Below are 24746 nucleotides of genomic sequence, written 5' to 3'. Positions count from 1 at the left end.
GGAGGGTGGGAGGGAGGGAGACGCAAGAGGGAAGAGATATGGGAACATATGTATATGTATAACTGATTCACTTTGTTATAAAGCAGAAACTAACACACCATTGTAAAGCAATTATACTCCAATAAAGATAAAAAAAAAAAAGAACATCTCTCTATGACACTGAGTCTATGTACCCATGAACACAGTATCTCTGTCCATTCTTGAATATCTTTCAATAAAGTTGTAGAATTTTCTCCATAAATGTTCTACGTACATCTTTAGAAAGATATGTTCCTAGGTATATACGGTGGAAACTAGCAGATAGCCCTAAACATCAATTCTCCCCTAACTCCTGGGCAACTGGATGGACTACATTTCCCAGCCTCCTCTGCTGGAGGTGTGAGCAGCAGTGACTGCTATGGGCCCCTTTTCTCCAGGATCCCCTACAAGCACCAGGGCCTCTTCCACCAGCTAGAACTTGGATGTAATGACCTCATCAGGACCACGCAGTAACGACAAAGCCCTAGAGGATCAGGAAGCCAGGACGTGGGCAGGACCCGGGGTCCCCAGAGCAGTCTTTGGAGGGGAGCTGCCTGCTGATTTGGAACATCTTCCCTAGAAAAATGATGCAAAACAAAAAGAGATAGAAAACCAAGCAGGGCTTCCCTGGTGGCGCAGTGCTTGAGAATCTGCCTGCTAATGCAGGGGACACAGGTTCGAGCCCTGGTCTGGGAGGATCCCACAAGCCACGGAGCAACTAGGCCCATGAACCACAACTACAGAGCCTGCACGTCCAGAGCCTGTGCTCCGCAACAAGAGAGGCCGCGACAGTCAGAGGCCCACGCACCGCAATGAAGAGTGGCCCCCGCTTGCCGCAACTAGAGAAAGGCCTCGCACAGAAACAAAGACCCAACACATCCAAAATAAATTAATTTAAAAAAAAAAAAAAAACAAGCACCATGGCTTTTTATAAGACCGAAAGTTTTCTGGCTGTGTGGATAAAGGTTTCGTGGAGGATGTAACAATTTTTTTAGACCTAAAAAGTTGGACCAGATTTGTTTGTATAATGGTGAGCTAGAAGAGAATTACAGACAGAGGGAAGCATGGAGGCATGAAAACATGAACTTTTTTTAGAGGAGGGCGAATAATGTGGCAATGGACTAGTAGGTATGATGTTCCAAAGGAAGGAATAGGAGATGAGGCTAGAAACGAAGGGTGGGACCACATCATGGATGGCCCTGAACTTATACTTTGTTACGTAACAGGAGACACTAGAGGTTTTCAACATCACCTTAAGCTGTTCTTCAAGAAAAATGACAAATGATACACTTAATTAGAACCCTTTCTTTGAACACTGGTAATTCTTACCCTGCGTGCCCTGCAGATAAACACATGCCAAACCGTTTGGTGCCAGTTTCCACGCATCTTCTTATCATAAGCCGATAGCGGGGCTCAAAGACGTGGAGCGGACAGGACACGGTGGGGAAGGCCATGGCACACACGAAGATGGGCACATCCCTGGTCAGACTGCGGGGTGAGGGAAATGTGAACTTAGAGGTGGAGCTGTTAGAAACAGAAGGGAGTGAGAGTCGCTGTGAAACAGCAGAAGCTAGCCAACCTCAGCTCTCTCACTTACAAACCCCTCAGGTTTGCCTCAGGCTTAGGTGGGAAAAGAAAGCCAAGGGCCACAGCTTGAGAAAGTTCTCAGCTGAGCCACATTCCCTGCCAAGCCCTCTTATTTAATCTGAGGAGACCACGCTTATGATCACTATAAAAACATTCTGATGACCTTGAGGACACTGTGTTACGTGAAATAAGTCAGACAGAGAAAGACAAATACCACTGTAGGGGCTCATTTATATGTGGAATCTAAAAATAAACAAAACCAAGCTCACAGATACAGAGAACAGACAGGGTTACCAGAGGAGGGGGCAGGTGAAATGGGTGAAGGGGGTCAAACAGCACAAGGTTCCAGTCATGAAATAAATAAGTCCTAGGGATGTAAGGTGCAGCATGGTGACTATCGTTAATAACACTGTGCTGCGTATTTAAAAGTTGCTAAGGGCTTCCCTGGTGGCGCAGTGGTTGAGAGTCCGCCTGCCGATGCAGGGGACGCGGGTTCGTGCCCCGGTCCAGGAAGATCCCACATGCCGCAGAGCGACTGGGCCCGTGAGCCGTGGCCGCTGAGCCTGCGCGTCCGGAGCCTGTGCTCCGCAAAGGGAGAGGCCACAACAGTGAGAGGCCTGCGTACCGCAAAGAAAAAAAAAAAAAAAGTTCCTAAGAGAGTAGATCTTCAAAAGCCCTCATCACAAGAAAAAAATTTTTGTAACTATGTCCAGAGACATGTTAACTAGACTTATTGTGGTGATCATTTCACAATATACACAAATATCAACTCATTATGTTGTACACCTGAAACTAATACAATGTGAGATGTCAATTATATCTCAAGAAAAGTAAATAAGAAAAAAATTCTGATGAAGGCCGTCAAAGGTAATGAGTTCTAAATAAAAAAAGAGTAGCAGAATGATAAGGTCTCAATACTTACGGGTCACTACAACACAACATTTTAATCACTTTAAAAGAGAAAAAATAACTGTCAAGCCTATTTTCAGTGGTAATCCCTTTTTCCCTTCTATGTCCTGTGCCTTTTCAATTCTGAAAAATTCAGCATTGCTTATTTAGACACAAAAAGCAACCATATAATATTGTCAAAACACACTTTTGAAATATTTCTTACAAACTTTTTCAATTAAATTCATATAAACTCTTTGCAATTAATTTTTTTGGAGGCTAATTTCTCTGCCAAAGCAGGGGGAAAAAATGAGATAAAGTCGTGAAATTAACAAGGATTTTCTTCTTTAGCCTGAACTCAACACCAAGTACCTGGAGCACGGAGACTTACTTTGAAAGCTCCGTCATTTCTTCATCATAAATTCTCTTTCTGTCAGACAGTTCGTCTGACAAATATCGAAATATTAATTCTTCAGCCAGAGTAGTTATATGAAAATTTCTGCTTGCCAACAACTGGAACAAAAGAAAAAGTTAAATAATACCACATGGTAATTAATTCTTAAGGACAAAGAGCTCTCTTCCTAGTCAAGGGTCAACAAGGAGGTGGGGGGAGGGGAGTCGTCTCAGAAGACGAAAGGGACTGAGGTGAGAGCAGGGGGGTTGGCCCTGAGAGGGACAGAAGGGGAGGGGGAGGGGAGGGGGAGGGGAAGTCCCCGGACGCCCCCCCCCTCCATGAGAGAAGCAAAGAAAGGGTTCCCCTGGAGCAAGGAAGAGGCAATTCCCATTTTGCTGGTGTATACCCTTTCCATGAGTATCATAATGTCAGGGAGGGTGAGTAGCAGGTGGTGGGAGAGAAGAGAGATGAAAGAACCACCTGGAGAGTGAAAAGCTGAGGCTACCAGAGAAGCACAGTAAGGATGACTAATAAGGACTTCCCTGGTGGCGCAATGTCTAAGAATCCGCCTGCCAATACGGGTTCGAGCCCTGGTCCGGGAAGATCCCACATGCCACGGAGCAGCTAAGCCCGTGCATCACAACTACTGAAGCCCATGTGCCTAGAGCCCGTGCTCCGCAACAAGAGACGGCACCACAATAAGAAGCCCGTGCACCACCACCACAACTAGAAGAGTAGCCCCCACTCACCACAACTAGAGGAAGCCTGTGCTCAGCAACAAAGACCCAATGCAGCCCAAAACAAATAAATGAATAAGTAAATTTATAAAAAAAAAATGACTAATAAGGTTTTGGGTCTCAGATTTAAGATTATGAATTTAAAGTGAAATTTAATCTTCCCTATTTTGTGGGTTTACTCTGGCACTGCGATGCTACTTATACAGACGCACACAAAAGGCAAAGAGTTGACTTGACCTGGACTGGGAAAGGGCATTGAGGGTCTGAGGAATTAAAGCTGGATGTGAAGGGGAAGTAGGTTGAGACCGAATAAAAAGTGCTAGGAATTGTCAGTTCCCAAGAAGTACTTACTTCTGAGAGTTTTTCTTTGCACAAAGGACAATGTGGGGCATGGTCCAGGCAGCGCTCGAGGCATTTTAGGCAAAACATGTGTCCACAGGGCGTAGTGACAGGCTCAAAGAGCAACCTGGAGAAGACATCTGGGTTTTCAGCAAGAAATGTCCAGAAGACGTTTTCAAATAACCTTTTTATAAGAATTCTAGAAATCACTTATATCCATTTTCCATTTACAACTTCCTTAATCTTATTTTTAGAAAATAAATCAATTGTTATTGAGATATACGTAATTTCTCTAACAATAAAAAGCCCGTTATGTTTGGGATACAAAATTCAGAAAGGCTGAATTCTTCACAGTTGCGTAGATTCTATGTCATCCTACCTCATGCAAAGGGCACACTCAAAATCAGCCACATCTATCAGGAGCTCTGCACTTTCTCCTACGTTAGAGCTCACGTTCCTTTGGGGTGAGGAATCAGCCTCTGAAAAAGTTAAATGCTATAATTAACACTTGCACATCTGGGTAAGAGCATGTGATAACTGTATTTCCTCTGGGGAAAGTATGTTACACCAATGTAACAAACCATGCTGGATGGGATTAGCAGTCCAGCTGTCCCTCCGTATCGCCGTGGGGACTGGCTCCAGCATCCCCACAGATACCAAGACCCCTGATGCTGCAGTCCCTTACGTAAAATGGTGTGGTATTTGCATATAACCTAAGCACACCTTCCCACGTACAGGCATCGCCCAGAGATATTGCAGGGTCAGTTCCAGTACACTGAAGTCAAGTCAATATTGCAATAAACTGCATCACACAATTTTTTTTTTGGTTTCTCAGTGCATATAAAAGTTATGTTTTTGCTATACTGTAGTCCATTAAGTGTGCGACAGCATTATGTCTAAAAAAAAATGTACACGCGTTAACTGAAAATAATTTATTGCCAAATGTGCTAACCATCTTCTGACAACACAGGTTTGCCACAAACCTTCAATTTGTTAAAAAAAAAAAAAAAATCTGCAAAGCACAATAAAACGAGGTGTGCCTGTGCGTTAAATCATCTCTAGGTTACTTATAACACTTATAGTAACATATGTAAATGCTATGTGTTGATGACTCATCCCTACACAGGGCAAAAGAAAGTTTTGCTTTTGACACTTTCTGGAATTTTTTTTTTTCTGAATATTTTTGATCCGTGGTTGGTTGAATCCGCAGATACTGAGGGCTGACTGTATACAGCCATAATTTAACTGTAAAGCATGAATAAAAGTGAAAGTTATACCTAAATTTTCTCTGCTATTTTTGACTATGAAGTCCTTGTAGGGGTAAACATTTAAACTGTCCTACAATCTTGAAGGTGATATGTTCATTTCATTACCAATTTTAAACCACCTATATAAAATGTTTCTAAAGTATACTGAGTATCAGCCAACATTCTATCACTCTAGGGTCACACACGCAGTGACAAAATAGCCTTACTGGGCTTCCCTGGTGGCGCAGTGGTTGAGAGTCCGCCTGCCGATGCAGGGGATGCGGGTTCGTGCCCCGGTCCGGGAAGATCCCACATGCCGCGGAGTGGCTGGGCCCGTGAGCCACGGCCACTCAGCCTGCACGTCCGGAGCCTGTGCTCCGCAACGGGAGAGGCCACAACGGTGAGAGGCCCGCGTACCGCAAAAAAAAAAAAAAAAAAAAAAAAAAAAGTAGCCTTACTGACCTTTCTTGGGAATTTTTCCAGGGCCGTTCACATCGTGCGCATCCTCCAAACCATTCGGAAACTGTCTCTTTAAACCAGTGCTCAGCGCCGCTGGAAGAAAACTTTCTAACACTTCCTTATCCTCCTCAGAGTGTAGGCCCAGTATAAAATATAACACCGAAGAATTGGTATTTCTAAATACATCCTGTTTCTCAGATGGATTCTGGTTAAGTAGGAAAAGAGAATCCTGAATCTTAAAGAAATCATAGCATCAGAGAAAAAAAAATCATGCAGTAGCCTTTCTTAGAAATCTCTGGAAAAAAAGAGAGCATATACTCTTCCCTCATAACTGGTTTCATCTATTAACTTCTAAGATGAACTTTACACTTTTCATCGTAAAATATAAGGATAATTTCTTCCGGAAACAGATCAACTGAACACCAATCTTCATACATTCAAACCATCCCTCTGCTCTTTTTTCTCCAAGACAAAATAATATCAAGTCTCCTGATGTTGTGAGTTGTTTGGAGATGTTCTAAAAGTTTCTTTCAATCTTCAGTGATTTTCATTACTTCCATCAAATTCCTTTAAAAGTGTCAATTCTCAGGCTGAGAAGCCAGAACTGGTCTTAAGAAGTACTTGTAGCTAACGTAACGCAACCGTGTGAGTAACTTGTAAATGTTCAAAATTACATAAAGCTTAATCAACATAATATTGACAAACACGTGCACTTCCCACCTTAGAACTCCCTGCACTGCCACCTCCCTCCACAGGAGGCTGGCTGTTTATGTGGTTCTGACACTGCGCCGTTAATCTTGTGTTCAACATTCTGCTTTGGATGGAAGATGTTAAATTCTGAGGCACGTTTTCTGAAGCAGGGAAAAACACCTCACACATTACCTGTAAAATTGCCAAGATGGAAAAAAATATATTTTAAGACACTTTTGAAAAATACATCACATACCTGAAAGACTCAGAGGAAACTCTGAAGCCAAACAGGCCTAAGACATTGACAAAAATAACTACCCTATTCCAACTGCCAATGTTTTAAAAATTCAAGTGTGTCTGAAACCACAGTCAACATCTTAAGCATCTGAGCCCCCAGCTCCTGTCCATCTTACTCGTACCAATTACAAAATACGAGCATTACAGTCTCTTTGAGTTTGGTCCTTACACACCTGCTACAGAAAATCTCCCCTAAATGTCTCAGGGGTAAGAGAGAAACGTGGGGTGTATCGGTTGCAGGGGGTCCCAGACTGTACCTGAGCTGTGATGACCCACAGGATTAAGATAGTTCTAGAGGGCTGCTTAATTTACAAGAGAACCGGAAGAGTCAACCAGTACGAACTTTAAAGGAAGAGAAGGTGAAGGGACACAGTTCTGGTTCACCAGCTTTTGGTGGTGGTGGGAAGTGCTGGCCAGTCCCTCGATGGTCCTGCAGAAACTCATGGACTCAGCTGAATCCGAGGGCTTAAGAGAGGCGTAGAGGAGTCACTGAAACCTCAACGAAGAATGCAGCCACTGCGCTGCAGGTGACAGATGAGCGCACCAGAACCCACGACCTCTGCGGCAGTGAGGGTCAGCACCCCAGCAGGGACGGCAGTGTCCTCGGCACTGGCCCTGAGGGGTCAGCAGAGCTGCAGGAGGCTGCCAGGGAGGGTACCACATCTCATGGGCATCAGGAGGCTGGCACTGTTTGGCACCGTCCGTGACAGAAGATACCTAGCACCTGTACCATGCTGGAGGGAAAACATCATGTCTGCATGCAAAAGCGCCAGACGGGCAAGAATCCACGAGACCTGAATCCTGGTCCTGGGACCTTCCTGAATCTGCTGAACGTCGCTGAGCTCGGGCTCAACTTCTCGTGATGCTGTTGTGAGGATCAGTTGGGGTAACACATGTTTTACGATTCTTGTGAAAGTTGCAGGTGAGACAAAGCAGGCAGGAATCGTTCAAAACAGCCAGCTCAAGATTCAATATTATTTTGACAAGTGGAAACAGTGATCAAAACCAATGAGTGACAACTTAACAGGACCAACAAAGACCAGTCAACTACACAAGAATAGGATAAAAAATAGTGCCAGGAAGTTCTCATTACAAAAGCAACATCTGGCTCTTCTGGCCAATTACAATTCTAACAGAAGCCAACAGTGTGATGGGAGGCTAAAAATAAACTCCCAGTGAACACAGGGAAGATACACGTTCACCGCCTGCAGCCACTGCATATAGGGGCTAAAGTTCGGGGTATACAGCAAGGCAGCCAGAGGAGGAAACCTGACAACCCCGTTCTATGGGGAGAGGATGTTAGGTTCAAAGAACTAGTTAAGGCGAAGATGATAGCTCTTCTCTAATATCTAAGGCGGTTTAAATTAAGGAGGAAAAACTTCTCTCTTGCTCCAGAGACTAAAACTCAACTGTAGAGTGGAAATTACAGGGTAAGTGTACCGTACAAGTTGAAAATAAAGTGTTAAAATATGGAAACGTTGATGTAAAAGCAAGGACTCCTTGTCATCGGAAATGCTAAGACTGTGTACCTACTGTACAGGCCTTTTTATAGGGCAGGTCCCCACATCAAGTGTGACTCGATGACCTCTAATAAGACTGGGTTAAAGATTTGCATAAAACAGCAGGTGTTTCTGCTCCATGTTGGTAAAGCTCTGCTGAAAATTTCAAGTCAACCTATGTAGCTCAATTGATAACTTTTGCATAAATCATGATGTCTCTTACAGGGCTTCTGCACAAACTACAGTCCTTGAATTACAAACTCCAGGATAAATCACTTTGCCTCCCCAGCTGCACACATCTACCCTGCCTCAGTAATACGTGTCACTATTTCAGTAGAATTGAGGTATGTGTACACTGTCTCATGAAACATGCGGCATCATCAAATGCATGAACTCATCATTATCACTGTGTGTTTTAAATCACACTGTCATGAATAATTCAGAACTACATTTCTTGTTCATTTTACGTGTAGCAGCTACTCAGCACGGACACAAAGGCTGAAGATAAGACTTCAAGAGGAAAGTCACTGAAAGGAAATCACACCTTCTGCACTTCTTTCTTCACTGAGTTACATTCAGGATTCAAAGCCAGGCAGTAGAGAAACTCCTTCAACACTTCCTTACTTCTTCCCAGTCCGGAAAGAGCCAGAGCTTTCACGTGATGTCCCTGGATTCATCCAAAGATATACATTTGAAAAAACAGTGTGATGATAATTTACTCATGTACAAACAGCCCTGAAATTAAAAAAAAAAATCACTGGAACTGTGTTATTTGCACATTAAGTAGAATAAACACAAGCCCACCGAGGATGGCTCTAGCTCTACTGCCTTCGAAACTGGGAAAACCTGAATGTCCCACAAGTGCAACACACAATCAGAACACAGGAGTCCATACCTGGAATGTGAGCCCAAAGCAGTTCCAAGGGACATGCTGAGAGAGAACTGACTGTCTACCACCCTTCACTCACCCAGCAATCACAGGTCACTACCATGTTCCTGTCTTCAAGGAGCTTACAGTCTCGTGGGAGCACACAGACAGGACAGACATAACTAACACAAAGTGTAATATACAAAGGCCCACAACAGAAATGAACAAAACGCAATATGGGTCAATATTTTCCAACAGCATTTTGGTTTTGCTTTATGGATGCAATGCAGCAACGAAAACCCAATGCAGCCAAAAATAAAAATAAACTGATTTAAGAAAAGGGAGGGCATACTTGTGTTGCTCCTGACCACTGAGAAAAGGCTTTTAACTTTTCACCACTGAACATGATTTTGGCTGTGAGCTTGTCATATATAGCCTTTATCACGCTGAGGTTCATTCCTTCTATACTTAATTCGTTGAGAGTTTATATCATAAAAGGGGGCTGAATTTTGTCAGATGCCTTTTCTGCATCTATTAAGATGACCAGGGTTTCCCTGGTGGCGCAGTGGTTGAGAGTCCGCCTGCCGATGCAGGGGACACGGGTTCGTGCCCCGGTCCGGGAAGATCCCACATGCCGCGGAGCGGCTGGGCCCGTGAGCCATGGCCGCTGAGCCTGCGCATCCGGAGCCTGTGCTCCGCAACGGGAGAGGCCACAACAGTGAGTCCCACGTACCACAAAAAAAAAAAAAAAAAAAAAGATGACCCTATAATTTTTATCCTCCATTCTGTTAATGTGGGGTATCACACTGACTGATCTGCATTTGTTGAACCATCTCTGCATCCCAAGGATAAATCCCACTTGATCCCGTTGCAGTGATCCTTCAGTGTGCTCTTTCATTTGGTTTGCTGGTATTCTGTCCAGAATTTGTGCATCTACATTCATTAGAGATAACTGGCCTATACTTTTCTTCTCTTGCAGTGGCCTTGTCTAGCTTCAGTATCGGGGTAATGCTAACCTCATAAAACGAGGAAGTTGGAAGTGCTCCATCCTCCCTCAATTTTTGGAAGAGTTTGGTGAGGATTGGCATTAATTCTTCTTTAAATTGATAGAATAGATTGATATCAATTTAGATTGATAGAATTCATCAGTGAAGCCACCTGGTTCTGGGATTTTCTGTTCTGGGAGATTTTCCATTACTGGTTCAATCCCCTTCATTGTTATTGGTCTGTCCAGATTTTCTAATTACTTCTTGATTCAAGACTTGGTAGGCTGTATGTTTCTAGGAATTTACCTATTTCTTCTAAATTATCTCATTTGTTGGTTTATAAATGTTCAAAGTAGTCACTGAACCTTTGTATTTTTGTGGTATCAAATGTCTTCTCTTTTACTCATAATTTTATTTATTTGAGTCATCTCTTTCTTCCCTAGTCTAGCTAAGGGTTTGTCAATTTTAACTTTTCAAGAAACCAAATCTTAGCTTTGTTCATCTTTTATGTTGTCTTTCTCGTCTCAATTTCATTTATTCCTGCTCTTTTTTACTTCCTTCTGCTAACTTAGTTTGTTCTTTAGGTTCTTGAGATTTAAGGCTGTTGTTTTCTTTTATTTTTTTAAAGCATTAGTATCTATTTATTTGTTTATATTTATTTTTGGCTGTGTTGGGTCTTAATTGCTGCATGCAGGCTTTCTCTAGTTGAGTGAGCGGGGGCTACTCTTCATTGCGGTGGCTTCTCTTGTTGAGGAGCATGGGCTCTAGGCACGAGGATTTCAGTAGTTGTGGCACGCAGGCTCAGTAGTTGTGGCTCTCAGGCTCTAGAGTGCAGGCTCAGCAGTCCTGGCGCACGGGCTTAGTTGCTCTGTGGCATGTGGGATCTTCCTGGACAAGGGCTCGAACCCGTGTCCCCTGCACTGGCAGGCGGATTCTTAACCACCGCGCCACCAAGGAAGTCCCTGAGATTGTTTATTTTAGATCTTACTTTTTTCTTAATGTAAAAGTTTATTGCTACAACTTCCTTGTTAGAACTGCTTTTGCTGCATCCCATACATTTTGGTATGCTGTGCTTCCACTTTGGTTCGTCTCTGGGTATTTTTCTATTTTCCTTTCGATTTCTTCTTTGGCTCAGTGGTTGCTCACAAGCCTGTTGTTTAATTCCTATGTATTTGTGACTTTTCTAGCTTTCCTCCTATTTATGTATTTCTAGTTTCATACCATTGTGTCTGGAAAAGATACCGGATAAAATTCCAATCATCTTAAAATTATTAAGACTTGCTTTATGACCTAGCATATGATCTATCATGGAGAATGTTGTGTGCCCTTGAAAACATATATTTTGCTGCTGTTTGTTGGAATGTTCTGTATGTGTCTATTCGACTCATTTGATCCAGGAGTCCATGATTCCTTATTCAAGTTCAAGTCCATTATTTCCTTATTGATTTTCCATCTGCATGACCTGGCTTCAGGGGATCATCTAAACTCCCCTTCACCTAAAGTTGGCTGTGAGGGTACCAGCTGGGTAGGGGTGCACTGGCACCATCTCCATGCAGATCTGCCAGCTGAGTTCAACGCTGGCAAAGACCATGGGGACACTCAGCAGCTGAGACTGCCAGCATCCCATGGGTACCTGCAATGGCAGCGGCAGCTAGGGCTGCTGGGGTCCTCTTCTTCTCTTCGATGTGTGGGGGGATGTTCCAGCTGAGGGGATCCCTCTGTGGTACCAGGCCTGAGGCACTTGCATTCAGAGCAGAGCCGGAGTCACAAGCTCAGTGGCAGGCAGAACTACCGTGGCCCCTGTGGCCTGGGACACAGGCTCACTTGCTGCGATGATGGAGTCAGTATCTGAGGTGCAAGTGTGTGTACATCACCCATGGAACCAGGGTCTGGGTCCCCCTGCAGTGATTTGTATTTAAGGGGGTCAAGAGGGTGCGCAAGATGCAGCAGCAGCAAAGCCCAGGGATAACAGGGCACAGAGGTGTCCCAGTTGAGGAGGAAGGGATGGAGCACAGAGCAACAGCTGCACAGTCTGGTGACAGAGAGTCAAAGTCCCAACTGAGGACCCAGGGGGCGGGGCACAGAGCAGCAGCTTCATGGTCCCGTGATGGCAGAGTAGCAGATGCATAGACCCTAACTCACTTAGGCCCCAGGGGGAAGGGCACAGCACAGAGGCAGCTCTGATGCCCACAGGTGGTGAGGCCCTGTGGCACCCTGATCCTCTTGAGTGGGGCCCAGCAGCAACCTGGGTTCCTGAAAGGTCTCACCACAGTGAGAGCTCCAGCACTGGGAAGGAGACCCTGGGGAAGGACCCTGGGCAGCTCCATCATCTGGGTTCAGGGTTGGTGAAGACTGTAAACGTCCTTGGAAGCAAAGGCTGCAGAGGTCCATGGTGGTGACAAGGATTGCTGAGGTCCTCCTGTTCTCCTTTCCCCATGGGGTGAAATCCCTCTGAGGGTATATTTCTACTGACTTTTAAGTCTGTATCTTTGCATTTAAAATTGATTCCTGTAGGCAGACACCATGTAGTTAGCTGGTCCTTGCTTTGGTCTATTTGTGGTGCACTTCATCACTTCCTTTATATTTGAGTTACAATTTACTGTTTTCCTTCAGACTTGGAAAATTCCTTTAGCATTTCTTGTAGTACACATCTGCTGGCAACAAAGACATGTTTCCTAAAAATGTCTTTATTTCAGCTTCATTTTAAAGATATATTTTTACTGGACATAGACCTTTGGTTGAAAGGTTTCTTCTTTGGGCACTTTGAATATGCTATTCCAATGTTAACTGGCTTCCACAGTTTCTGATGATATGTCATTAATGATCTTATTATTTTCCTGTATGTCGTTTTTCTCACTTCATGTCATTTTTCTCTTGGTGCATTCAAGAATTTCTTTTTATCTTTGGATTACTGAGTGGCAGTCATTATGATGTGTCAGGGAGTGTATTTATTTGCATTTATTTTGCTTTGGGGTCATTAAGCTTCTTAGATCTGAAATTAATATTTTCTATTAAATTTGGAAAGCTTTCAGCCCTTATTTCTTCAAAAATTTTTCTGCCATTTTCTAGCTTCTCCTTCTGGGATTCCAATTACACATATATTGTACCATATGTTTCTAAGATTCATTTTTCTTTAAACTTTTTTGTTTCTGTTCTTTGGATTGTGTAATTTCTATCCTCAGTTTCACAGATTATTTTGCCGTGTGTAATGTGCTATTGAGCTTATACAGCAATCTTTTATTTCAGCATTTGTATTTTTCAGCTCTAGTATTTCCATTTTTTATAGTTTCAATTTCTCCCTTGGGACTGTCTATTAATTCCAAGACACCACACTTTCCTTCAGTGCTTTGGACATAATTTCATTTAATTCTCTGAACTTACTTATAATAGCTGCTTTGAAGTCTTTCTCTGCTAAATGCAACTTCTGGGCCCACAGGAAGACAATTTTTATTGACTATCTTCTATCCCGAGTAAAGGTCAACAATTCCTCTTTCTTTGCATGTCTAGTATTTTTGGTTAACACTGCATATTTTACATAACATGTTGTATCAACTCTGCATTTTGTTGTATTCGTCTGAGGGTTACCGGGTTTTGTTTTAGGAGGCAGTTAACTTTCCTGGATTCAGCTGCATCAACTTATCATTTGCTGGGTTATATTTCTGAATATGGATAAATGATTTGCTAGTACTGGTCCATCTCTATTTGCACCAAAAGCTTGGACTCAGTATCAGCCATGGCGGCTTGCTTGAAAGGATGGCTTTGCTTGGGTAAAACACCTGCTGCACCAGCCCCGCCTGAAGCTTCCATCTCAGCTTAACCACAGTTGGCCGACGTATCCTCCCTCCAGTCCTCTGAATTCACCTTCCAATGGCACCTCCTCTAGCTGCAATGGTAACCTGGAAATGAACTTTTGTCTTTTACTATCTTAAAGTGATTATCAAGGCTGCACTTCTGCTGGAGTTGCTCTTCACTAGACATATATCAAGAACTGAGATTCACAGATTTACAATAAACCCTGAAAATAAAACCAAAATCCCAAAGGCTAGAGATCCATTTGCTGCCTCTCTGACATGTAACTTTGTAGTAATTAAGTCTGTCTTTTGTCAGAGACACACTGCCAGGTTGTTAGCACAAAGATCAATACCGTGGAGAAGAATCTAGCTTCAAAGGGCAACATAGGTCTACTGTCAATCAGAAATACTAGACTTGTAATTCACAGTCCTTAAGGCTCAATCACTACTGATAGAAATTACCTCAGAAGAATAAAAGATCAAGGGATCAGAGAAAAAGTATCAGAAATACGAGTAGGGAATGTATTTAGTGAAGCAAACAAGCGGCAAAATGAATTTCCGGGCTTGGTCCAACAAACGTTGGCTTCCCATTCTTGGACTCATCCCCACACCCATCTTAATACTCAATCTAATATGAAAACATTTTGTTTTAAAGGATGACTGGTTGGATGAATGGATGGAAGGAAGAAAGGAAGAGCAAGCTACATCCCTGTCTATTAACCTGGGTTAATGTTTCTTCAGTGTTTCTAAAACAAAGATGATTAAAAAGCAATACAGCAGGAGAAAAAAATATTTTTATTAGATAATAGAGAATGCTATAGGCATTAATCTCATCACAAGTTCTTTAAAACGTTAAAATCTCTTAAGCGGTTTAAAATTCAAAAATTCATGAAAAAAGTTACAACTTTTATTCTCTGACTCCTTAAAGACCTCAAGGACAACTTAAGCTACTGTTATTAGGTTAGCAAACCTTATTTCGTGTCACTAGAGGAAGTAATATCAGACCTTTCCAACCAAGACACAGAGATTAAAATTATTACAAAATAAATACATACAAAACATTCACCCTTTTACTAACACCATTTATATGCACCATGCATATTAGGGCCCAACTGCTAATCACTATTATTATGATTATAATAATAATATAGTATCTTCCTACTTAAACTGTAATTTTAAACATTTCTTCTTTATTCACCAATTCATAAAATTCTATTAGTTTGTTTATATATTTGTTCAGTGCCTAAGGCATATTCTTCAGCTACTCATCTACTAATAGTAATCTAAATTAGTGTTTCCTATCCAGATCCAGTTGGAAACTTGGTCTTTTAAACTGAATTGGTTTATTATGAAGTGGATTGCTACATTTAGACTATCTACAATTTGAGGGAAATGTACTCTGTCCGTAGGTACTAATCACAATGATCTTACTTTATTCTTCAGAAAATCCCATACACAGGTAACTATGTGACAAACCATAATGGAAAAGAATATGAAAAAGAATGTATATACGTGTAACTGAATCACTTTGCTGGATGGCAGAAATTACCACAACGCTGTAAATCAACTATACTTCAATAGAATTTTTTAAAATCCCATAAATTTACATTTATTATCTCCAAAGCCAACCTATACAAACAAATACCTTAGGCAGGAGAGGTTCATTCTGACAAACTGCACTGGCGTCCTGCAGAGCCTGTTCATAGTTCTTCATGGATAAATACAACTCTGCTCGCAGCAGCAATAACGAATTATCACCAGGAGCTGAAAGGCATGAGGAATGGAAATAAATTAAACTGACTGCATTTTTTAAAAAAGATCTTTAAGTCATTAAAAATATTAAATTAGAAAACAAACATAAAGGTAAAATAAATAACACCTCCTCTAATCATGTGTAGAGTTCCGTAGTTTGATAAGTATATTTTACATAGCTTTGCTCAGGAAATCAGAAAGAGAATGAGTAAGGTTTCAAAATGCACCAGGAAAAACAGACTGCTACACACACACTAGCTGCGACATCATCTCTATTGAGTAGATGCTGAATGATCTTAATGTTATAACTAGGTATTTAAAAGGAAAAGATTTAGAATAATTTTCTTGAAAGTACACAAGGAAATTCACGCTTAAAAACAGAAAAGTAAACCATGATTTGTTTTTCTATGCAACTGAGCGGGTGCAGATTCGTACCCATGATATGTTCAGGTAAGTGGGAAAAGAAGGGAAAACAAGTCTTCCTTTTCCCTAGATTCTTCAAACGAAAGAGATCTTGAGAATTGCAGTGCTCATATGCTACTAAGGACCTAAGAACAGCTTACAGAGAAGCTAACAGCGCTCTCACTGTGAAGTGATGACAGTGTATGAAGTTGTTGATTAGGCAGGGTACCATGGAAACGTGACAAAGCCGGAGCTCAAGAAAGCAGAACTATCATGGCCATGTTTCTAGGCCGCTGGACAGAGTTCACTCTACCCATACTCACTGTAGTCTTTGAAATAGGGCTGAAGGGTGCATTTTAGTTCATCAATAAAATTCTGGGCGCCTAAAATGTGTTCTCATCTCTCCACTGAAGACGCACTTTTGACCTCCAAATCCTTGATCTTGACCTTTTTCTCAAAGTAACCACTTGGTACTTTCCAAAGCCTACCACATCTCCTCTCTGTTTACAGCGTTAACTGGTCAAAGGTACAGGCAGGGCATGGGGAGCAGGTATTAATTATGTTACTGCTACAAATGTATAATATAGAGAAGGTATGACAAGGAAAAAAGTGGGAAAAGGGAAAAGTAACAGCAGGAATGGAGGAGCCAAACAAGAAAAGCTGAATTTTTTAAAAAGACACTGACAGGCTGGAGCAGAGATTAACAATTTTTTCTGTAAAAGGCCAGACATTAAATATTTTAGGCTTTGCAGGGAAAGACGTCAACTTGAGGGTATTATGCAGGTATTTGTACAACAAGAGAGAAAACAAATATTTACACCTTTTTTATTGACAAACTGCAAAATATAGTAATTTAGTTCTTTTTTTGTAGTATAGGTCTACTAATTAGAAAAATGGAATTCTCTTAGAGAAGACAACATTTTCCTCAATTCAGGTTCAAAGTTAGTGTTCCCTGTCATCAAAATTGATTGAAAATGTTCACCTATTGATCTGTAACGAGATTTTACATATTCACCTTTGAAAAGGCACACAGGTACTATGGAATACTGATGTCAATCCACACGCATATAATTTTAACTGGAGCATTTCACTGCCTGGAAAGTGTTTATAGAATTCTATTAGATTCTTTTTTTTTTTTTTCTGGTATGCGGGCCTCTCACTGTTGTGGCCTCTCCCATTGCGGAGCACAGGCTCCGGACACGCAGGCTCAGCGGCCGTGGCTCATGGGCCCAGCCACTCCACGGCATGTGGGATCCTCCCGGACCGGGGCACGAACCCACGTCCCCCGCATCGGCAGGCGGACTCTCAACCACTGCGCCACCAGGGAAACCCTCTATTAGATTCTTCTCATGATATCCGCCCCTTTAGTATGTCAATATACACTAAATATAATCGCAGATTAATCATTTTCAACTGAATATTAGATGAAAGCGCCTCAGTTGCATGGTTGAATGCATTTTGAAATACAGAAATCTTCTTTGGAGACTTTTGGAAATCTAAAACAAACAAAACAAAACCGCTGCTGGAAGTACAGTGTGAGCTTGGGAAACATACCTACGAAGGCATAAAAACAAGCGAGTATTAAATTTCATAGAATGCTCTTTCAGCATCTATTACATGCAGTATATCTCCTCCCTGTTATTACAGTGAACCACGTTGAAAGATTTGTCTAACGTTGAATTATCCTTACATTCCTTGGATAAGCCCTCCTTCCTGACCTTAACTCTTATTACACTGCTGGATTCAAAATATTACTAAGAAGTTTAATTAAGGTTTGCGCATCTATGTACATGTCAGACCAGTCTATAAATTTTTTTCCCGTGCAAGCTTTACCTGATAACAGTAACAAGATTATTCTAACCCTACAAAATGAGATGGAAATCTTTCCAAACTTTTTTATGAGCTATCGATAAAATAAGATGGGAGTTAATCTTCCTTGAAAGTTTGTTAGATCTTGCTTGACAGTAGTGCCTCTGTTCAGAAGAAAATCCCTGAGTTCAATTTCTTTAATGGTTTTTGGTCCATATCAGTATTTTACTTCTTCCTGGATCAATTCTGGTAATTTATAGTTCCCTTAAAATTGTTCTTTTCGTATTGATTTTAAGATCTGTTGTATTTATATCTGCAGTTATACTTTCCTTCATTCCTGATGCTACTTGTGCTTTGCATTTGTCTTCATCACACTTGCCAAACGTGTCTGTTTTACCAGTTTTATAATAAACCAGCTTCTCACTTGTTAACCGGCTCAGTTTTTCCTATTTCACTAATTTTTCTGTTTTTCCACTATTTTGTTGCTTATACTTTGTGTTAGCTCAATTGATGTTGAGTTTCCTGAGTGAAAAACACATTTCATTTACATTTATTTTTAATCTTTTTCTAATGCGTTTAAGCCTCCACTCCTCAGATTCTAAAGGCTGCTTTTACAGAAGTCCGAGGGCAATAAAATTCACTTCCCATCTAGACGTTGAATGAATCAAACTATTTTCTTTGCTGGCTTCTAGCATTTGACAACCCATTTATGAAGCCAGCACTTCATAATTTAACCTATTAAAACATTTAAAATAAATCTCAACACATTTTCTAAGCATCAAGCCTGAAGCTTAATAATACTGAGAATTTATTGAGGAATCGCTCAAAAATGAATGGAAGAAGAAAAACAATTTTAAATGTTTTGTGTAGAGAAGGTAAATGGAAGAAAAATGTTTCCTCCAAAAAAACTAACACAAAATTTCAGAGAGTTTACCAATTAACCCCTGTACAGGCAAAAGATTCAGAAGAGGACAGCCTGAGAACAGGCTTTGTGAGAAGAGAAGAGAGATTGTAGTTTGTGTTTAGGGCTGATCAAAGGCTGTTCTCCTCCAATTGCCACCCAGGGCCACTGTGGTGCTCGGAGCTGGGGTTACTGCTGGACAGTCTGTCCAGTGAGTGGGCAGTGGAGAGAAGTAGAGACCTATACAAGTGCTACTTTAAAAGGGTTGAATGAAGTGACACAAAGCAATGACAACTGGGTAGTGTTCCCAATGAATAGAAGGAATGAATAGCAATCTCCTCATAGGTTATTTGTTCAAACTAATGTAGGACTTACAAAGTCAAGTCCATAAATCTTGAGTGTACATCTTGAACTTTACATATGTTACACCCATGTAATCACCACCACGGTCATTTCCAGGATCTACGAAGGTTCCCTTGGGCACTTTCCCAGTTAGGACACCTCTCCAAAGGGTCACCACCAGTCTGACGTCTATCACTACAGATTACTTTAGCCTATTTTTGAACTTCTTATACATGGAGTTATATAAATGGAATGGACCCTTGTATCTTTCACTCAGTATCATTCTGTGAGATTCATCCATATTATTGTAGGTCTCAGTGGTCTTTTTAAAAAATAAACTTTTGTGTAATATTATTTTGTGCATTTTACACAAAATACTCTGAATTGATTTACTTACTCTACTGGAGGGCTGTTTCTCAAATGTTTCTGGCACATATAAGTAAAGCTGACACATTCTTGCATGTGTCTCCTGGTGGACATGACATTCATTTCTATTTGGTATATACTCAGAAGTGGAAACACTGTGTCAGAGGTTGTATATATGCTTAGCTTTAGTAGGTACTCCCAAACATTTAACCTCTACCAAGTGACATTTCCACCAGCAACATAAGAGTTCCAATTCCTTCAAATACTTGCCCAAACTATGTAAATGTTTAACCATGTAAATGGTTAAACTTTCATTTTAACCATTCTGGCGGATATGTAGTAAGATCTTATTTTAGTTTCAATTTGCATTTGATCACCAATTATGTTGGGCACCCTTTCATATGTTTATTGCCCTTTTGAGACCTACTTTTGTAAAGCATCTGTTGAAGTCTTTGCCTATTTTTTGGACAGACTTTGTTTTTGAACCATAGGCATTCTATCAATATTCTGGACTTGCATTCTCAGTAAGATACATATTACATATACACACCACCTTTTCACTCTTTCAGGGGGTCTCTAAGGAACAAAAAGTTCTTCATTTTAATCAAATCAAATTTATTTTTTCTTTTATCATCCTTTTAGTGTCTTATTCAAGAAAAAATTGCCTGTCCCAAATTCATATTCTCCTATGATTTCTTTTAGAAATCTAATTGTAATTTCAATGTATGAGGTAAGTGTCCAGGTTCATTTTTTTCCATATGAATAAGCAACTGACTCAGACTATTTAAAATACTTCTTTCCCCAGTGAATTCCACTGGCATCTTTGTAGTAAATCAAGTGTCAGTTTCTGTGTGTCTATCCTTGGGCCAATACAACTCTTAATCACTGCAACATTATGGTACGTCTTGATACTTTATAAACTCTCCAGCTCTGTTATTTTTCTTCAATACTGCCTTGGTCATTCATCAATTTCCACCAAAACCATTGGCTGAGACTTTGAAATTGCATTGAGTCTACGGTTCCATCTGTAGAGTACAGATATCTTATTGATACCCAGACTTGCAAGTCATGAAAATAAAATCTTTCCATTTATTTAAGTCCACTTTAATTTCCCCCAGAAATGTTTTGTATTTTCAGTGTAGAGGTTGTGAACATCCTTCAGATATTTCAGGATTTATTCCAAGAAATTTTTTGTTCAGTGGGTTGTTTTCAAATTCTGTTTTCTATTTGTTCTTTACTAAGTATTTATAATTATCATTGGTCTTTCTATATTGACCCAATATTCAACACTCTTGATAATTCACTTATAATTTATAATAGTCCAAATATTATTCTGGAGTCTCTAGGTACTCCCACACATGATCTACAAATAATAACTTTTATTTTTCCAGTTTTGATGCTCTTTTATTTTCTCCTCATTACACTCACTAGAATCTTTAGTACAATGTTGAGTGGCAGTGATGACAGTGAACAACCCTGTCACCTAGTGAATGGGGAAACATTCAATATTTAATTAGGATGGTTTCTATAGATATTCTTTAACATATTAAGAATGTTCCCTTTTATTCCTAGTTTCCTGAGAGATTTTAACAGACATACGCTTTTTTTCCTTTATTCTGTACATGTGGCTGATTTACAAACAAAGTAACATTCTACTTGATCAGGATGTATTGTTCTTTAAGTTTATTACTAGATTCAATTTGCTAATATTTTGTTTAGGATTTTTGTACCAATGCTCATAAGAAATATCGGACGGTATTTTTCCTTTCTACAACTGACGTTTGTGCTCACCTTTCTTTCCTCCTTTCTACTTCCTTGGGATTCGATTTGCTTTTCTTCCTCTAGTATCTTGAAATAGAAGCCTGGAGATCACTGATTTTCAACTTTCCTTTTGTAGTAGAGACATTTAAAGCAACAAATTTCCCTCTAAGCATTGTTGCAATGACATCCCATAGTTTTACATACAGGCATACATGAGTGAGATTGTGGGTTCAGTTCCAGACCATCACAATAAAGCAAGTCACACATTTTTTTGGTTTCCAGAGCACATAGAAGTTTTGTTTACACTATATTATAGTCTATCAAGTGTGCAATAGCAGTATATCTAAAAAAAAAAACAATGTGTATACCTTAACTCAAAAATACTTTGGGCTTCCCTGGTGGCGCAGTGGTTGACAGTCCGCCTGCCACTGCAGGGGACACGGGTTCGTGCCCCGGTCCGGGAAGATACCACATGCTGCGGAGCGGCTGGGCCCGTGAGCCATGGCCGCTGATCCTGCGTGTCCAGAGCCTGTGCTCCGCAACGGGAGAGGCCACAACAGTGAAAGGCCCGCATACTGCAAAATAAATAAATAAATAAAATTTTAAAAAAATACTTTACTGTTGGGCTTCCCTGGTGGCGCAGTGGTTGAGAGTCCGCCTGCCGATGCAGGGGACACGGGTTCGTGCCCCGGTCCGGGAAGATCCCACATGCCGCGGAGCGGCTGGGCCCGTGAGCCATGGCCGCTGAGCCTGCGCGTCCGGAGCCTGTGCTCCTTAACGGGAGAGGCCACGGCAGTGAGAGGCCCGCGTCCCGCAAAAAAAAAAAAAAAAACTTTACTGTTAAAAAACATGCTAACCATCAACTGAGCCTCAAGCAAGCCATCACCTTTTTGCTGGTGGAGGGTCTTGCCTTGATGCTGATGGCTGCTGGCTGATGAGGGTGGTGGCTGCTGGAAGTTGAGGTGTCTGTGGCAATTTCTTAAAATGAAACAATGAAGCATATGCCACAGTGACTGACTCCTCCTTTCATAAGCAATTTCTCAGGAGCATGCACTGCTGTTTGACAGCATTTTACCCACAGCAGAATGTCTTTCAAAACTGGCATCAATCTTCTCAAACCCTGCTGCTGCTTCATAAACTAAGTTTACATAATAGTCTAAGTCCTCTGTTATCGGTTCAACAATCTTCACAGCATCTTCACCAGTAGATTCCATATCAAGAAATCACTTTTTTTTTTTTTTTTTTTTTTGCAGTACGTGGGCCTCTCTCACTGTTGTGGCCTCTCCCGTTGCGGAGCACAGGCTCCGGACACGCAGGCTCAGCGGCCATGGCTCACGGGCCCAGCCGCTCCGCGGCATGTGGGATCTTCCCGGACCGGGGCACGAACCCGTGTCCCCTGCAGTGGCAGGCGGACTCTCAACCACTGCGCCACCAGGGAAGCCCAAGAAATCACCTTCTTTGCTCATCCTTAAGAAGCAACTCACCTACTAGTTTTATCCTGAGATGGCAGGAATTCAGTCACATCTTCTGGTTCCACTTCTAATTCTAGTTCTCTTGCTGTCTCCACCACATCTGCAGTGACTTCCTCCATGAAGTCTTGAACCCCTCAAAGTCATCCATGAGGGTTGGAGCCAACTTCTTCCAAACTCCTGTGAATGTTGACATTTGTACCTCTTCTCATGAATCACGAATGTTCTTAACAGCACCTAGAATCGTGCGTCCTTTCCAGAAGATTTTCAATTTCCTTTGCCCAGTTCCACCTGAGGAGTCACTTTATCTGGCAGCTATAGCCTTACGAAATGTATTTCTTCAATAGTAAGACTTGAAAGTTGAAATTACTCCTTGATCCTTGGGCTGCAGAATGGGTATTGTGTTAGCTGGCATGAAAACAACATTAATCTCTTTGTACATCTCCATCAGAGCTCTTGGGTGACCAGGTGCATTGTCAATGAGCAGTGATAGTTTGAAAGGAATCTTTTTTCTGAGCAGCAGGTACCCACAGTGGGCTTAAGATATTCAGTAAACCATGTTGTAAACAGATGTGTTGTCTAGAGTTTGTTGTTTCACTTATAGATCACAGGCAGAGTAAATGTAGCATAATTCTTAAGGGCCCTAGGATTTTCAGAATGGTAAAGCAGCACTGGATTCAACTTAAAATCCCCAGCTGCATTAGCCCTTAACATGAGAGGCAGCCAGTCCTTTAAAGCTTTGAAGACAGGCATTGACTTCTCCTCTCTAGCTATGAAAGTCCTAAATGGCACCTCCTTCTAATCGAAGGGTACTTCGTCTACATTGAAAATCTGTTGTTTGGTGTAGCATCTTCATTAATGATCTTGGCTAGACCTTCTGGATAACTTGCTGCAGCTTCTACATCAGCACTTCACCTTGCACTTCTATGTTATAGAGACAGCTTCTTTCCTTAAACCTCATGAACCAAACTCTGCTAGCTTCAGAGTTTTCTTCTGCAGCTTCCTTACCTCTCAGTCTTCATAGAATTAAAGAGAGTTAGGGCCTTGCTCTCGATTAAGCTTTGGCTTTAGGCAATGTTGAGGCTGGTGTGTTCTATCCAGACCCCTATAACGCTCTGCATATCAGCAATAAGGCTGTTTCACTTTATCATTCATGTGTTCACTGTGGTAGCTCTTTTAATGTCCTTCAAGAACTCTTCCTTTGCATTCACAGCTTGGTTAGGTGTTTGGCACAAGAAGCCAAGCTTTTGCCCTGTCTCAGCTTTCAACATGCTTTCCTCATTAAGCTTAAATATTTCTAGCTTCTGATTTAAAGTGAGATGCATGACTCTTCCTTTCACTTGAACACTCAGAGGCCATTTTAGGGTTCATAATTGGCCTAATTTCAATACTGTTATGTGTCAGAGAACAGGAAGTCCCGAGGAGAGGGAAAGAGTTTGAAATAATCAATATTCTCTTATATTTTTTTCATGTATTTACTCTGTCTAGTGATCTTCATTCCTTCCTTTAGTTCCATGCTACCATCTGCACCATTTTCCTTTAACCTGAAGAATTCCGCTCAGTACTTCACGCAACTGTGATGGCAATAAAAGTCCTTCCTATTATTTACCTGCATTTAAGCATCTTAATTTTGCCTTCATTTCTGACAGATATTTTTCATCGGGGTAAAGAATGCCAGTAGGGTTTTTTTCCCCCTCTTTCATCACTTTAAAGATGTTACTCCATTATCTTCTAGTTTTAATAATTTTGTTGAAAAGTCAGCTATCAGTCTTATTCTGGGTCCTTTCAAGGAAATATATCCTGCCTTCTCTAAGTGCTTTTAAATGTCTCTTTATGTTTGATTTTCAGTAACTGGGCTGTAAGATACTTAGATACGTTTTGTTTGTTGTGTGAAGTGAATGCTTGTGTTTATCCTGTTGGGCTTACTGAGCCTCTTGGTTCAGTGACTTAAAGTTTCCCATCAGATCTAGAAAATTCTCAGCCATTTTTCCTTCAAATATTTCACTTGCCCCTTCTCCATCTCTCCTCTTCGGGGGCTCGTATTCCACAGATTTTAGAACTTTTCTCTGTGTCCCCCATTTCTCTTATGCTCTGTTTTTTTCCTCTGTGATTCAGCTTGGATATTGTCTATTGGCTTGTTCCTG

General features: G+C 41.2%; 1 protein-coding gene across 7 annotated transcripts in view; it reads right to left on the bottom strand.

Moving 5' to 3' along the window:
- LONRF2 (LON peptidase N-terminal domain and ring finger 2) overlaps positions 1-24746 on the bottom strand; it is a 91687-nt gene that overhangs the window by 63334 nt on the left and 3607 nt on the right. For 3 of the 7 annotated variants that reach the window (XM_079941605.1, XM_079941608.1, XM_079941611.1), the window contains exons 2-9: positions 15446-15564; positions 8700-8822; positions 6390-6551; positions 5673-5874; positions 4343-4442; positions 3976-4090; positions 2885-3006; positions 1348-1542 (exon numbers count right to left, since the gene is read on the bottom strand). In XM_079941605.1, coding sequence (XP_079797731.1) covers positions 1348-1542; positions 2885-3006; positions 3976-4090; positions 4343-4442; positions 5673-5874; positions 6390-6551; positions 8700-8822; positions 15446-15564 — 1138 coding nt within the window. The remainder of the gene's footprint in view (positions 1-1347; positions 1543-2884; positions 3007-3975; positions 4091-4342; positions 4443-5672; positions 5875-6389; positions 6552-8699; positions 8823-15445; positions 15565-24746) is intronic. The other 4 variants (XM_079941606.1, XM_079941609.1, XM_079941610.1 and 1 more) reach the window with 3 other exon arrangements.

Source organism: Stenella coeruleoalba (assembly GCF_951394435.1).
Source record: "Stenella coeruleoalba genome assembly, chromosome: 13".
In the NCBI taxonomy this organism is placed as follows: domain Eukaryota; kingdom Metazoa; phylum Chordata; class Mammalia; order Artiodactyla; family Delphinidae; genus Stenella; species Stenella coeruleoalba.
Note: the sequence above shows the minus strand (reverse complement) of the source record. Positions and strands in the feature narration are given on the sequence as shown.